Source organism: Gymnodraco acuticeps, unplaced genomic scaffold (assembly GCF_902827175.1).
Source record: "Gymnodraco acuticeps unplaced genomic scaffold, fGymAcu1.1, whole genome shotgun sequence".
NCBI lineage: Eukaryota > Metazoa > Chordata > Actinopteri > Perciformes > Bathydraconidae > Gymnodraco > Gymnodraco acuticeps.
In genome coordinates this window covers 71,519-87,038 of record NW_022990015.1, presented here as the reverse complement: position 1 = coordinate 87,038, position 15,520 = coordinate 71,519, and the positions used below count along the sequence as shown (strand labels likewise).

The window sequence follows — 15,520 nt, the reverse complement described above, 5'->3', positions numbered from 1 at the left end:
CATCCTCTGGCTGCTAATGGTTAACATCAGCCAAGGACTGATGCACTTGATGCAACTGCAGATTTCTCTCTGTGCTGCTCATGAATGTTGACTATAATATATAATGACAATACACTTTTGTTCTGATATACTTTTCTCTAGTTGAAGTCCTTTATAAAGTCAAGAATAAAATCACAGATACCCAGAACAGGTCACACAAAAGTCACAGTTTAATTTGATGTTTTCAGTCAAAACCCAAGCTGTTAGTGGCTTTGAATGTTTATGTTTTAAACATCCAGATAATACATTATTTCACAGAGATTTATCAGGAGCAGAAACAGGAATGAGGTAGAGTTTGAAACATCAGTGAGGTGACAATAATTAAGGGGAGATACACATTTAGCTGTTTTTAAATGCCATTATGCATTATGTCTTTATGCTCTTAATGTTTTCATTTTTATAAAGCACCTTGAATTTACTTGTATTCAAAGGTGCCATATAAATAAACATGCGTTGCCTTATTTTAAGCAAAGTAAACGAGCAGCAGAGCCACATGCTGTTGAATAAGAACTATTATTCTATACTTCAGGCTGTGTGCATGGAGAAGGTCAAATTACCTTATTCATATGTAAAAGGTAGCCACCATTGGAAACTCAACACACACACGCACACACACGCACACGCATGCACGCAGGCACGCAGACACACACACACACACACACACACACACACATACAACTCTCTCTCTTTCTCTCTCTCTCTCTCTCCTCTCTTATATTCACATAAACCTACATTTATATAAAACAGGCTTATCATTATGTAGTTTTGAGCAGATATATATGTAGGCTATGTATGGTAACTTCTCATGTGAAGGAAGAAACTGTGTTTTAGTATGTTTTTATTATTATATATTCCTTGAGATGTATTATCTTGAATAATTTCCTAAATTCCCCACAGGGATTAATAAAGGTCAATTTGATGAAGTCCCAAAAATCCAAACAAACGGTAAACAAATAAAGAAACAACTTAAGCAAGCATTTCAAAAATCAATATCTTTGCAATCCAGTATGAGTAAAACATCAATGCCTTTTTTTCGCAATCTAATATAGATAATAAGTAATAAATTAATGCATAATACTAATTCTGACTTTTTAAAATTACATAAAAAAAGAGAAAATAATTGTCCTGGTAATGGGAGTGACTCTTAACATAATGAGTACATAGATAATTAACATTTCACTGGTTTAGTTTGGACTTAAATACCTCATTATTTTTGTATCAATGTGTTTTGCAGCTGTTAAATCATCACAGAGCATCAGAGCGTTTCTTTAAAGACGATCATCAGTTCAATGGTGTGTTGTCTCTACCTGGTGGTTAAATGTGGGTACTACAAATAAAAGCAAGGCCACCACTTTCTTTCTTTCTTTCTTTCTTTTGTCTGTCTGTCTTTCTTTAAGACCCCACACATCATCTTCCACTAGCCTTTTTTTCTTTCTCTTATGCAACCAGATGGTACTCTAACCGCATTTCGTTGTACAAGGCAATGAAAAGGATCCACGTCTCCTCCGCCGTGCGGACGACGCTGAAGTTAGCTTCCGATTCAGAGCATCCGATTCCGCAGTTAAGGGGAAAGTTAAGGGACATTTGATTTACAGCGCTGAGCGAACGATCCTCCGTGTTTGAACCTCTTAAATAGCTGCATAGCCGATTTATTTGGACTGGATTATCCCAGAGAGTCTAAAGATTCTTTATAACACAGTTTCAGATTTGTGAAACCTTTATTCTATTTGTGAAAATACAAACAAGGGAGATTTCAGTGCTTTTTTCGCATCCTGACCACATTAGACCAGGTCCTGATCTAAAACCACTAGACCTAGACTCATCAAATCTGGACTGGATTATCCCAGAGGGTCTAAATATTCTTTATAACATAGTTTCAGATTTGTGAAACCTTTATTCATTTGTGAAAATACAAACAAGGGAGATTTCAGTGCTTTTTTTTTTTACATGTAGACCACATTAGACCAGGTCCTGATCTAAAACCACTAGACCTAGACTCATCAAATCTGGACTGGATTATGCCAGAGGGTCTAAAGATTCTTTATAATACAGTTTCAGATTTGTGAAACCTTTATTCTATTTGTGAAAATACAAACAAGGGAGATTTCAGTGCTTTTTTCGCATCCTGACCACATTAGACCAGGTCCTGATCTAAAACCACTAGACCTAGACTCATCAAATCTGGACTGGATTATCCCAGAGGGTCTAAATATTCTTTATAACATAGTTTCAGATTTGTGAAACCTTTATTCATTTGTGAAAATACAAACAAGGGAGATTTCAGTGCTTTTTTTTTTTTACATGTAGACCACATTAGACCAGGTCCTGATCTAAAACCACTAGACCTACACTCATCAAATATGGACTGGATTATCCCAGAGGGTCTAAATATTCTTTATAACATAGTTTCAGATTTGTGAAACCTTTATTCATTTGTGAAAATACAAACAAGGGAGATTTCAGTGCTTTTTTTTAACATGTAGACCACATTAGACCAGGTCCTGATCTAAAACCACTAGACCTACACTCATCAAATCTGGACTGGATTATCCCACAGAGGCTAAAGATTATTTACAACACAGTTTCATATTTTTGAAACCTTTATTCTATTTGTGAAAATACAAACACAGGTGGAAGGCTGAGGTTGCTGCAGCAGGCCAGGATCAGAATCAGAGAGTGAACCTTATTTGATGATGGCTTATTTAATTGTAAATAAGCCATCTGTATGTCAAATATGTCTTATATGTCTTAAATGATATGATGAATTGGAAATGGGGGACCCTGATGTAAACAAGACGAAAGTCTTTCTCTGGTCTGCATCCCCTTAACAATTGTATGTTTTGAGCTGTACTGTACTGTACCCAATATACAAGCTGTTAATAAACTTTTCAATCAATCAATCAAACCTCCCAGCTGGGCAAGCCTTTATGCCTTCTTGTATTTTCACAAATAGAATAAAGATTTCACAAATCTCAAACTGTGTTATAAAGAATCTTTAGAGTCTCTGGGATAATCCAGTCCAGATTTGATGAGTCTAGGTCTAGTGGTTTCAGATCAGGACCTGGTCTAATGTGGTCTACATGTGAAAAAAGCACTGAAATCTCCCTTTTTTGTATTTTCACAAATAGAATAAAGGTTTCACAAATCTCAAACTGGGTTATAAATAATCTTTAGACTCTCTGGGATAATCCAGTCCAAATAAATCGGCTATGCAGCGATTTAAGAGGTTCAAACACGGAGGATTGTTCGCTCAGCGCTGTAAATTAAATGTCCCTTAACTTTCCCCTTAACTGCCGAATCGGATGCTCTGAATCGGAAGCCAACTTCAGCGTCGTGCCGTGCTGTGTGTGCGGAGTCAGTCCGGCAGGCGTGGCTGTTTCTCGGCTGCAGCGCTGCGGACACGCCCCCTCTCCTGCTGCTGCTTTCAGGAAGCGGAAGCAGGAATGTTGGAGTGTTTTCAGAAAAGTTTGGACAAGTTTGACAGTTTGGGAGCTGCGACAAAAACCGCGGAGAAACATGACGGTGAGTACCTGTACCCTCTCACCTTATCGCTAATATGACCTCTTATTGTGTGTGGAAGTCCCGCTTCTGTGGTTAGTGTGTGTTTGTGTTTTTCTGCTGTCAGTCCTGTCCTCCGTGTCACAGCACGAACAACTAAACAGGACAAACAAGTTCAGTCCGAGCGAAAAGAGAAAAGTTTGATCACACATGTGGATTTAATAATGGGGTTTTTACTTGACAGTAGGTATTTAAAGTTGAGTTGATTCACACCAGCATCTAATGTGTGATGTGAGTGGAAGATGGACACTGGTGAACGTTCTACTAACGTTACTGTACTTAAGTACACTTTTGAGGTATTTGCTTTCTACTCCTACTCAACTGCATTGTAGTTGGATATTTTTACTACACATTTTTTCTGAGAGCTTTAGTTACTTAACAAACTTAGCTAAATAAGATTGTTGCACATAAAACATAGTAAGATATGTTAAATTACCCAACATTAGAGTTAAGTACTACAACTCAAATGATCAGTCAATTAACTATTCATTTAAAAATCAACATTTTTCCTTCAAAAACAATTAGTGGTTTTAGCTTTCCGAATGAGAGGCTTTGCTTATTTCATTTTAATTATTAGGATTATTTTAATTCCCATGGTACAACTGAAGGTGTCACTTTGGGCTATGGTATTCTGAATGTGTTTTCACATTTTGTTTGTTGCTCACGAGTAGGGCTGCAACTCGTTTTATTTTTAAATTAAATGAATACAATTATATTCTCAATTGAAAACCTGTGGTGTAAGGAGCACTTACATTATTTCCAAAAGTAAATGATGCCTTACACTGCAGAAATATTCAGTCACAAGTAATAGGCACTTAATCATTATTTTATGATTGAACAGGTTATTGTTTTCTAAATAAGTTATTTGTTAAGTCTATAATGGCAGTAATCAGGCAGAAACAAACAATTTACAACAAGTTGAATTATCCAAAGACTTCGTAAGATCAAGCATTACACATAAAGTAGTATTTGGATAAAAAAAGGTTATTTAAAGTGTTTACCTTTCATAAAACAAGAAATACTTAAGTAGGAGAGTTCAAATACATCACAGCTTACCGGACCCTAGCTAGTAACTGCTTTTCATATGCTTTAAAACGGCACATAAGGATCTACTTAGAGCCTTTGTTCAGCGTCTGTTTGATCTTATAGTGTCATCCTGCAGCTTACAGTAACAGTGATGTAACAGGGATGTAAACAGGCTCTTTGTCCCCACGCTTCTCTGTTTAAGCCTGTTTGCAGTGAGTGTTAAACATTGTCAGTGAGATGAAGGTTTAAGTGTTTCTCTGTGCATCGGTTCAAGGTAAAGGACTGTAAGTAGGGTTTTATTCCTACAGTCGTAACCTCTGAGTCTGGTTCCTGTCAGAATTGATGACAGTCGGGGGGGTCCTTTTCTCTCAAAGGCATTTGATTTACAATGATTTAAAACAGAGAAAAGTAAAACATCCTCACATTTTTACACTTTATTGCAATAGTGCCAGTGGTGAAGGAAGTATTAAGATCCTTTCTTAAGTAAAAGTTATAAAAGCACACTTTAAAATGACTCCTTTAAAGTCAACTTCTTTCATTAAATGTGTTACTTAAGTTATCCAGTTTAAATAGGAAAATGTACTAAACGTATTTCAGTTTTTCATACTCATCATACTCAACATTTGCAAAACATTAAGTGCACTTCTCAAATCCTTTCCTAAGAAGCGCACCACACAATGGATTATCTGCAGAAGCGTGTCACTTTCACTAAATCCTTTGTTTATCGTCCAAAGTAAATAGCTATGTCTTATCTGAATGATAAGACATGTCCTGTCATTGTTTCCAAACAAGTTGGTCGAAATGCAGCTATGTTGAGTATTTTCTGATGGAAATCATGAACCTTTTCATGACAAGGATTGTAAATGCTCATGGCTGCATTTTTCTGTATAACATATGGTTTATTCATTTCAACAGTACACAGTTACACTTTACTTCATATGGGAGATTCATTGCAAGAGATTTATCTGAATTCACATTTATGCCCTATTTACTGTAATTTATCTACAGTCAATATCTTTCTTTTAACAGAACTACATATCACAAAGTAAAAAATACAATATTTAAAAAATATAACATAGTTAGAATATTACACGCAGCCCTGCTTGGGGGGATTACACTGCAGTCTTCCACATACCCCGTCATTAAGTGAAAGTCATATTCCACTTATAGAGCAAAGCATTAATACATGACACATGGCAGATTACGAAGACGGGTTGGACCATTTTGCAAGTAATGACTTATGGAATGAACTCACATGCACATTTTGATAAACATGACCAAAGCAATTGATAATACAAAGAGGCGTCACATTATAATTATTCACACAGCATTTGCATTAGTCCAAAGATGATTAGAATGGGATTTTATGATGTGCAAAAGTGACTAAAATAGTGTTGAGATTGAAAAGGTAGTTGTGATCATTTGAACTCTGGACTGAGAAAAACAATTATTTTGTCAGATTACTATATCTCATGCAATGATGTCAAATACATAATCCGCAGTTATTGTTGGAAATGTATTGTTTTTAGGTGTCTAAGTTGAGCACATTAACTGTTGCTCATATACATAACTGTTTTCCTACCAGTGTTAAGGTGTGTTAACTGGTTTATATGTTTGACATTTTAAAAGATGGAGCTAAAAGATAGTCAGAGGAGAAGTCAGAAACCATTATATATAATAATTAATTATTTAGATTGATTTGATACTTCTCTCCTGTCATCATCTTCTCACCATTAAATCCTATGATAACCATAAGAATCCAAACGTATCACAGCTGCTGTTCTCTGTAAAGAACGACAATGCAAACTCTTTGTAGCCTCCTTTAAGCCTGAAGGAGTCATTTAAAGACATGGGGGGGTTAACAAGTGTGTTAACAAGACTCGCTGTACTCGATCTCCCACTGTCTGTCTGTTGTTGTTTTTCTGCATTTACAAGAGAAATCTAAAAATAAATGGATCTTTCCCATCTGTCTCTCTTGTATCTCAGACAGGAAGTTGTTCTGTTATTCATCCCAAACACTTGTTTCCTGTTTCACACGTTCTCATTTCAATTTGGCTGCATGCTTCTCTTTTTTTTCTTCCATGTGGACTATTTTATTTCTACCCCACCAGCTCTTTGTTTTCTCCTGTCTTTACTTCATATTGAAATCTTGAGTTTTATTAAACAGCTTTGTGGCTGTATCACTGTGTTAGCTATTGTTAGTAACCATGTAGCCTAACCTATTATTACATTCCTGTTTACATACAGACTTCCTCAGTAGTAAACTCTGGTGTTGTTCCTGTTGGTAAGGCTGGTTGGTGGCCGGTCACCTTTTACCTGTCAGACTGAACTCAGGGACAAGTGGCCAAAGAAATGAGAACAGCTGCTGCGTATGCCTATTGTTTTCTTCTAATAAATATAACATTTATTGCAGAAACAAGAACTAGATTCTTATTTTTCTTGATAAAACCTTTGGGGGAAAAACTAATACTAAAACCAAATGAACAATTTACAGTTTATATATTTGATATTTGGTTGCCTTAGTTGAAGCTCATGATTGAATGCACTTATTGTAAGTTGCTTTGGGGAAAAATAGGATCAGTTAATTAAATGTATAATCAAATATGTTTAGTTTATATATGCAGTGTATATATGGTAACACCAACATAGATGTTGTTTAAAAGGTTTAGTATAATCACAACATAATACATTATTAAGCTTCATTCATTTATCAAGCAGCATGACTAATAGCCTACAGCCACCTGTGAGGCTGTATTGAGGTACAGTGATACTGAATGCTAATGTCAACATGCTGACAATAAAAATGCAAATGTTTAGCAGGTATAATATTTGCTTTGATACTACAGTGTGTTACCATGCTAACATTTGCTATTTATCAAAGTACAAAGTGCAGCTGAGACTGATGGGGTGTCATTACGTGTGTAGTGTTGGACAAAGTGACATTTTAAACTGATGGTGACCCTCGATGTTTCATTCTGAGGGGAACATGAATGTCTGAACAAAACTTCATGGCATCCATCAAACATATATTTCAGTCCAGCATAACTGATCTTTGTTGTTTCTTTGGCTTTTATTTTCTGATAGAACATGCATACATTTGAAAACGTCCCCATTATATACACAACATGAATAATAGAAGATATTAATGAAAAAATCCTCACAGTTTATGATGAAAAATAAATGTATTTAAGTCCTAAAAAACATGTCTAAGAGGTGTGCCTTCCTGTGTTGGTACAACGTTCCTGATGTTGGTCCAGCGGTGATGTTTCTTAGAGATAATTCTGGTTGAAGGCATTAAATGAACATACAATGATGTGCCACACACCGCTTGTTACCGCAGATCATTTATCAGGGTTCAGATTGATCTCGTGACACCTCAGGCAGCTTCTGGTCTCAGCTCATTTCTATGATGAATCAACTTGCAGAGACTTGAAGCTTGTTTCATACATAAGAAACATTTACAAACCAAATAACTGTTCGGAAAAGCCCATGTTCATGTGATGAAGGATGCATGACATTTGAGAGATGAGCTGTTGAAAACTACAAAACTCATAAGGATTCAAATGCTTCACTAAAGTAAAAGCAGCAACACCACAATGTAAAAGAAAAGAAGTCCAGTATGTTTGCCATGTGTTTGTGTAATCGCAGCTGGTCTCAGCGTGGGTAACTCAGTCATCAATAATAGAAGCCACTTCTCATGTCACCAAAAACACCCTCGCTCTGTTTCAACTGTCCAGGTTTGAACACACTTTTATTTAGACGCTCCAATTAATAGCTTATTTTAAAGCTTTTATTGTGAGTGAATTATGTGTTTTATGTACTGTATGTGTAGCTTGTTATGTCTGTGTACTGTTTGCGTCTGCATTGCATGTTTCAATCAGGGACTGATAATGCAGCATGATGTGTTATTTGGTGCTTCAGATATATTCTCTTCTCTTTTTATTATTGCTTTATCTCTCTCTTGCTCAGGAGTGTTACCTGCTGCTGATGTTCCTATAGAGTCGCCAGTCTCCTCTGATGGACTGATGGCCCTCAACCAGACACACAGACAGGCAGATATGGAGAGTGGATCTCTGGCCATGGACACCAGCACTGCTCCAGGTGGGTCATCTCACAGTTAAAAAAGTAGTCAACATAAGACATTTAAAAAAAGGTTTTTTTAATAGAAGATGAAAACAATGGATTACCGTTTTTAAAAAAAATATTGTTAACTGATAAAAAGCTTTAATAATTGTCTTCAAGTATCGTATACAGTTGGCTAAAGGAAACAGATAAATACATTTGAATTGCTTAAAGTAATGAATACAGGGCAACAATGACAGTGTGTCTCAATTTGCTCACTCCTGTACTTAGACTTGCATTCACACTGAGAATGATTTGACAACCTGATTTTGCACTCAAGATGGTCAAAAAGATGAGTGTGGAAGGCTAGACTCTTTCACCCTCTGCGGTCGGCATATTAGCATGTTGCGGAAGAGGAGGGACCAGCAGTAGTTTGGGTTTCTCCTGTGAACACCACTAAACAAATAAAAGTTATATATACATTTTTTTATTCAGGTTATTTTTTAACCTAAAAAACACTACCTTGTTGTCTGAACAGTTTGCTACAATTTGAGACAACGATACCCTTTGAAAATTCACAGACTATCCAAATAAGTACGAGTGTACTCGATACTAATGGAAGCATAAACATTGAGACACAGCATGACTCTTTAAATGTGTTTAGTTTAGTGACCATGTATAAAGAACAGAGATAAGAGGCTTTGTACCAGATTATAGCAGTTTGCTAATTACCATCTGCAGTCCCTGGGTATATATAGTGGAATGCAAGGGGATGGACTTTTACATTTTCATTAATGCTAGGGCCTCAGTCTTTATTGTCCCTTATCAAAGTGATGGTTGAAAAAGTTATACATTGCGAGAATTGTTGCATATGATCACCTAGCTCGACCCACCTGATGTGTGGGTTTGATCAGACATACGCTGAACAAAAATATAAACGCAACACTTTTGTTTTTGCTCCCATTTTTCATGAGATGAACTCAAAGATCTAAAACATTTTCTACATACACAAAATAACCATTTCTCTCAAATATTGTTCACAAATCTGAAAAAATCTGTGATAGTGAGCACTTCTCCTTTGCCGAGATAATCCATCCCACCTCACAGGTGTGGCATATCAAGATGCTGATTACACAGAATGATTATTGCACAGGTGTGCCTTAGGCTGGCCACAATAAAAGGCCACTCTAAAATGTTCAGTTTTATCACACAGCACAATGCCACAGATGTCGCAAGTTTTGAGGGAGCGTGCAATTGGCATGCTGACAGCAGGAATGTCCACCAGAGCTGTTGCCCGTGAATTGAATGTTCATTTCTCTACCATAAGCCGTCTCCAAAGGCGTTTCAGAGAATTTGGCAGTACATCCAACCGCAGACCACGTGTAACCACACCAGCCCAGGACCTCCACATCCAGCATGTTCACCTCCAAGATCGTCTGAGACCAGCCACTCGGACAGTTGCTGCAACAATCGGTTTGCATAACAAAAGAATTTCTGCACAAACTGTCAGAAACCGTCTCAGGGAAGCTCATCTGCATGCTCGTCGTCCTCATCGGGGTCTCGACCTGACTCCGGTTTGTCGTCGTAACCGACTTGAGTGGGCAAATGCTCCCATTCTATGGCGTCTGGCACGTTGGAGAGGTGTTCTCTTCACAGATGAATCCCGGTTTTCACTGTTCAGGGCAGATGGCAGACAGCGTGTGTGGCGTCGTGTGGGTGAGCGGTTTTCTGATGTCAATGTTGTGAATCGAGTGGCCCATGGTGGTGGTGGGGTTATGGTATGGGCAGGCGTATGTTATGGACGACGAACACTGGTGCATTTTATTGATGGCATTGTGAATGCACAGAGATACCGTGACGAGATCCTGATGCCCATTGTTGTGCCATTCATCCACGACCATCACCTCATGTTGCAGCATGATAATGCACGGCCCCATGTTGCAAGGATCTGTACACAATTCCTGGAGGCTGAAAACATCCCAGTTCTTGCATGGCCAGCATACTCACCGGACATGTCACCCATTGAGCATGTTTGGGATGCTCTGGATCGGCGTATACGACAGCGTGTTCCAGTTCCTGCCAATATCCAGCAACTTCGCACAGCCATTGAAGAGGAGTGGACCAACATTCCACAGGCCACAATCAACAACCTGATGCGAAGGTGATGTGTTGCACTGCATGAGGCAAATGGTGGTCACACCAGATACTGACTGGTTTTCGGACCCCCCCAGACCCCCCCAATAAAGCAAAACTGCACGTTTCAGAGTGGCCTTTTATTGTGGCCAGCCTAAGGCACACCTGTGCAATAATCATGCTGTGATCCTGTGAGGTGGGATGGATTATCTCGGCAAAGGAGAAGTGCTCACTATCACAGATCTTTTCAGATTTGTGAACAATATTTGAGAGAAATGGTTATTTTGTGTATATAGAAAATGTTTTAGATCTTTGAGTTCATCTCATGAAAAATGGGAGCAAAAACAAAAGTGTTGCATTTATATTTTTGTTCAGTGTAGTTTCTGTCAGTCCGGTTGAATACCTGCCAAACCTGATTGATGACTCATGGTAGTCCGGCTGTCTGACAGTTTGCTTGATTGATCCTCAGATCCTAGAGTGCAGGCAGACTACAATGTAGCCTGTCTGCGCCGTCGGGCATGGGCAAAGAGCAAAGATTCCACCTGGCTAGAATCAGAAGAAGAGGGACCCCAACAGAACCAGAGGGCCGGGGAAGAGCAAACACCCTCAGAGGAAACAGGTTAGACTGACCTCAGCTGTAGATGTAACTGGGGATATTTTAACAATATTAAATGTTACTGTGTTTCATGTTAACCATATGTCTGCTGAGAAAGTACTATTATTTTTTTTTTTCTTTTTCTTTTAGACACCTCAGTTAAGTGACACTCATTGCCCATTATCAGACAATTTAACCTTATCACAGTCATGTCAGTATTGCCATAAGTCGACTGATGAGCGTCAGGAAGTTGCAAAACAGAAAGGCAGATGGTATTAAGTATTTGAGATATCTTAGAAAAAGTGTCTGCAGAGAGCACTCATGAGTTTCTTTTGTTTGTTTTCACATCTTTAAAGGCAGGCTCCCAGTCTGCCACAGAACTGGGAGTCTTGACGAGTTAACATGTAACAAATAAGCATATTTACTTTCAAAATGACACTATAGAACATAACAAACATGGAAGTGAGTAATCAGTCATATGAGAACATTGATGTGTGAAATATTTTCAGCAAACAAAACACGTCCGTCTGCAAACATAAATATTGATGTGGCCAGGTAAACCCAGCCCAGTCACGCAGCAGTTCCTCTAATGTCTGCTACACTCCGCAACTGTAAACCGACTGTTTTAAAGTAAATGGGTGACAATTTATTTCTATGAAAATATATAAAAGGGAAAAAACAGCCATTAAAAAAGGTTATTAAACTGTAAATTATACACATGATAGAAAACATGCTGTACTTTGTAAGTAAGTAAAACTTTATTTATATAGCACCCTTCTCAACACGGATGTACAAAGTGCTTTACAGTATAGTACACAGGACACAATTCAAAGTACAACTATAAAATTTAGAATAAAAGGCATAAAATAGCAGCAGGTAATACATAGGATAAAACATACGACAAAACACCAATAAAATAAAGACAGCCACTAACTTACCTCCGACGACGACCCAAAGGCCTGTCGGAACAGGTGTGTCTTTAACTGCCCCTTAAAAATCTCTATTGAGGCCGAGGTTTTTATTATCTGGGGGAGTTTGTTCCAAAGCCTTGGGGCCACCACCTCAAAGGCACGGTCACCCTTAGTCTTTAGCCTGGTTCGGGGCACCCTTAGGAGGCCTTGCTCAGAGGACCTCAGGGCCCGGGTTGTGATGTGCGGGTGGATAAGGTCATTGATGTAGGCTGGGGCTTGGCCATGGACAGCTCTATATGTGAAGACCAGTACTTTGAATTGGGTTCTGAGATGGACTTTGCTCATTAACGAGTATATTGTGAGTGCGCACTGTAAAACGCACACAGCAGCATCACGTAGAAGTGTCATCATAGAGGACGCCATGTTTGTTAGCAAATGTAATTAAGCTAACACGTTAAACTAACACCGTAAACAATATACCTGCAACACGTAAGCTTATTTGCATTGTGGCTACGAGCAGGTAAGTGTTCTGACGGTAGCTCAAAGTACAGCTGTGCTTCACTGCATCCCCACAAAGCCAATGTTTTATAGCATGTTGTAATCGTTGTTGCACACAGCAGCGGCCTACTGTTTTAACATGTTCATCTGTCTCTCTCTGCCAGGGCAAGTGCCTAACAACATCGCCAGCTGGCTGATTAAATGCAGGTACAGTACCTGACCAAAACAATGACTTTCCAGATCAATCTGTACTTTATTATTTGTTTAAAATGTAGCTGACAGATGTTGAGTGCAGCAAGTTTCATGAATGTTGATGTACAAAATTAGCTGAAATGTAATCACAAAACTGCTGATTGGTTAGAAATGATAATCAGGAATGTACAGTAAATGGACTTAGTAGTTCCTGGACTTAATTAGGAAACACCGAGGATATGGTCTTAAAATAATGACTAACTGGTTTTAGTGGCGAACTGGTTTTCCTGCTGGTTTATTGATATATTTTTTCCAATGTCTGGAGTTGTGTGTGTTTAGTACCCGTTGTTATCAGCTGCTGACGTAGAACCAACTCACAGCCACTCCCAGACATCCAACACACAGAACACACACACACACACGCAGACCAACGCCCAGAGATAGGGCACATAGAGCTGTTCAGGCAGAGAAAGAGGAGAGCAAGACGCAGGAAGAAGCCGACAGAAGACGGAAAAGAAAGGCAGAAAGAAAGAAAGTAAACAGAGGAGGGATTTCTCCTGCTGAGTTAACACTGTTATCACACACTCACACTGTTCACTGCTGTCACTCACAACCCTGTGGTGCTATGCAACCTCACCGTGGCAACATGACCAGCAGAATCAGAATCACATGTTACTATAGCAACAGCCGCAGGGGCCTGAGGCCAACATGGCTGCCGGTGGAAACTGGTAGGTTAAGCAAACACTGTGACTGCACACTGTTACACGTGTGTGTGTGTGTGTGTGTGTGTGTGTGTGTGTGTGTGTGTGTGTGTGTGTGTGTGTGTGTGTGTGTGTGTGTGTGTGTGTGTGTGTGTGTGTGTGTGTGTGTGTGTGTGTGTGTGTGTGTGTGTGTGTGTGTGTGTGTTTGTGTGTGTGTGTGTGTGTGTGTGTGTGTGTGTGTGTGTGTGTGTGTGTGTGTGTGTGTGTGTGTGTGTGTGTGTGTGTGTGTGTGTGTGTGTGTGTGTGTGTGTGTGTGTGTGTGTGTGTGTGTGTGTGTGTGTGTGTGTGTGTGTGTGTGTGTGTGTGTGTGTGTGTGTGTGTGTGTGTGTGTGTGTGTGTGTGTGTGTGTGTGTGTGTGTGTGTGTGTGTGTGTGTGTGTGTGATGAAGTTTGTACCATTGATAAGAGTGGCAGGTTGTGTAACAGCTCAGTGTTTCCCAGCATCTGGCTGCACACAGCAGATCAGAACTGCTTGCTTACTGCTGCTGTCAACTTGCCCGATCTGTTGTGTCTGCTAGTTAGCCTGGGACAACTAGTCTGGTCAGTAGGAAACCTGGAACTGGTACCAAAAAAACAAGAGTAAGCCTAGGATGCTCAGTCTAGCATGGTCAGTAGTGGGTGGTAATAATAAGTAGACTGATCTGACCAGGAGCTATCCTGGGATAGCCTTCACAATACAGCTAGTTAGCATGTGTTACATAGCCCTAGCCTGATAGGCAGTCAGCCTGTGTTACTAAGCCTTGGCCTTTATCTGTCAGGAAGATACCTTTGATGTTGCTATAGTTAAACTGGTAGTTAGCCTGAGATGGTTGGCACCCACCGTTGACATAGCTGTCATCAGCCTGACTAAATTGGAGTTGTTACCTTAATTCGGACATTCAATTGGTCTGTAATTTATTTGTCAAAGAGTTATCAGGGTATACTTAGCCAGAGCATTGGATTGGCCTTTACTGTAGGTTGTAAAAGTTACTTTAGCTTAGTCAGTACTTAACACGGGCTAATGAGAATGTCACAAACAGGAATTAGTCAATTATTACCCTCAGTTTAACCAGGGATAATCCTAGGAGAAATATGATTGCCTCGTTTGTTTGTACTTAGTTTTGCCTGGTTAGGACTTTCCCTCAAGGTATTTTAAGTTGCAGTGATATAACAGTAGATGAGCATTAAGGGTGTTTCATATTTGTTATGTAAGCCCACACCCTCAAAGTCTTTTGGATGTTTATGTTTTTAATGGTTAGTTTATGGTTTGGGTGAATTTCCAACACTGTCTCTTTGTCTCTTGGCCAGGACTCCCCTGGGAGCCTCCTTAGATGACCAGACTGCTTCTCCCAGCAAAGGTAATCCTCATTTCTGTGTCTATTGTTTATATATTACATTGTGAGGACCCCAACCTGTTAGGACACATCTCTTTGCTTTTTGACTAAACACTTGTGCCATCATGACTGACTAAGTGAATTTGTTTTGGTTACTGTTAGCGGTTACTTGTTTAACTATGGAGATGTTATCGAAGGGATTTTGTAACTTTACTTCTGTGTGCTTACTCAAAATGTGCGCTTGTGCTTGCGTGTGAACAGGAGTGCAGAAGAACGGCTGCAGCTTTGAAGATGACCTTTCATTGGGAGCTGAAGGTCAGCACACAGAAAAACTCACAATACAAATAAGATTACAGATCTCTGCTCATTGTTAAGTTCCTTCCCGGTGTTCAGATAGTTATGTGTTTTACAGTAACTGACGCCACCCGCCTAA

At 39.1% G+C, this 15,520-nt stretch overlaps 1 protein-coding gene across 3 annotated transcripts in view; it reads left to right on the top strand.

Annotated features, from left to right (window-relative positions):
• The first annotated feature begins 3,461 nt into the window (after positions 1 to 3,461).
• Positions 3,462 to 15,520, top strand: part of itprid2 (ITPR interacting domain containing 2) — a 38,463-nt gene continuing 26,404 nt past the window's right edge. For 2 of the 3 annotated variants that reach the window (XM_034213534.1, XM_034213533.1), the window contains exons 1-6: positions 3,462 to 3,561; positions 8,593 to 8,724; positions 11,288 to 11,437; positions 12,987 to 13,029; positions 15,062 to 15,111; positions 15,349 to 15,402. In XM_034213534.1, coding sequence (XP_034069425.1) covers positions 3,483 to 3,561; positions 8,593 to 8,724; positions 11,288 to 11,437; positions 12,987 to 13,029; positions 15,062 to 15,111; positions 15,349 to 15,402 — 508 coding nt within the window. In that variant the 5' untranslated portion in view covers positions 3,462 to 3,482. The remainder of the gene's footprint in view (positions 3,562 to 8,592; positions 8,725 to 11,287; positions 11,438 to 12,986; positions 13,030 to 15,061; positions 15,112 to 15,348; positions 15,403 to 15,520) is intronic. The other variant, XM_034213535.1, reaches the window with a different exon arrangement.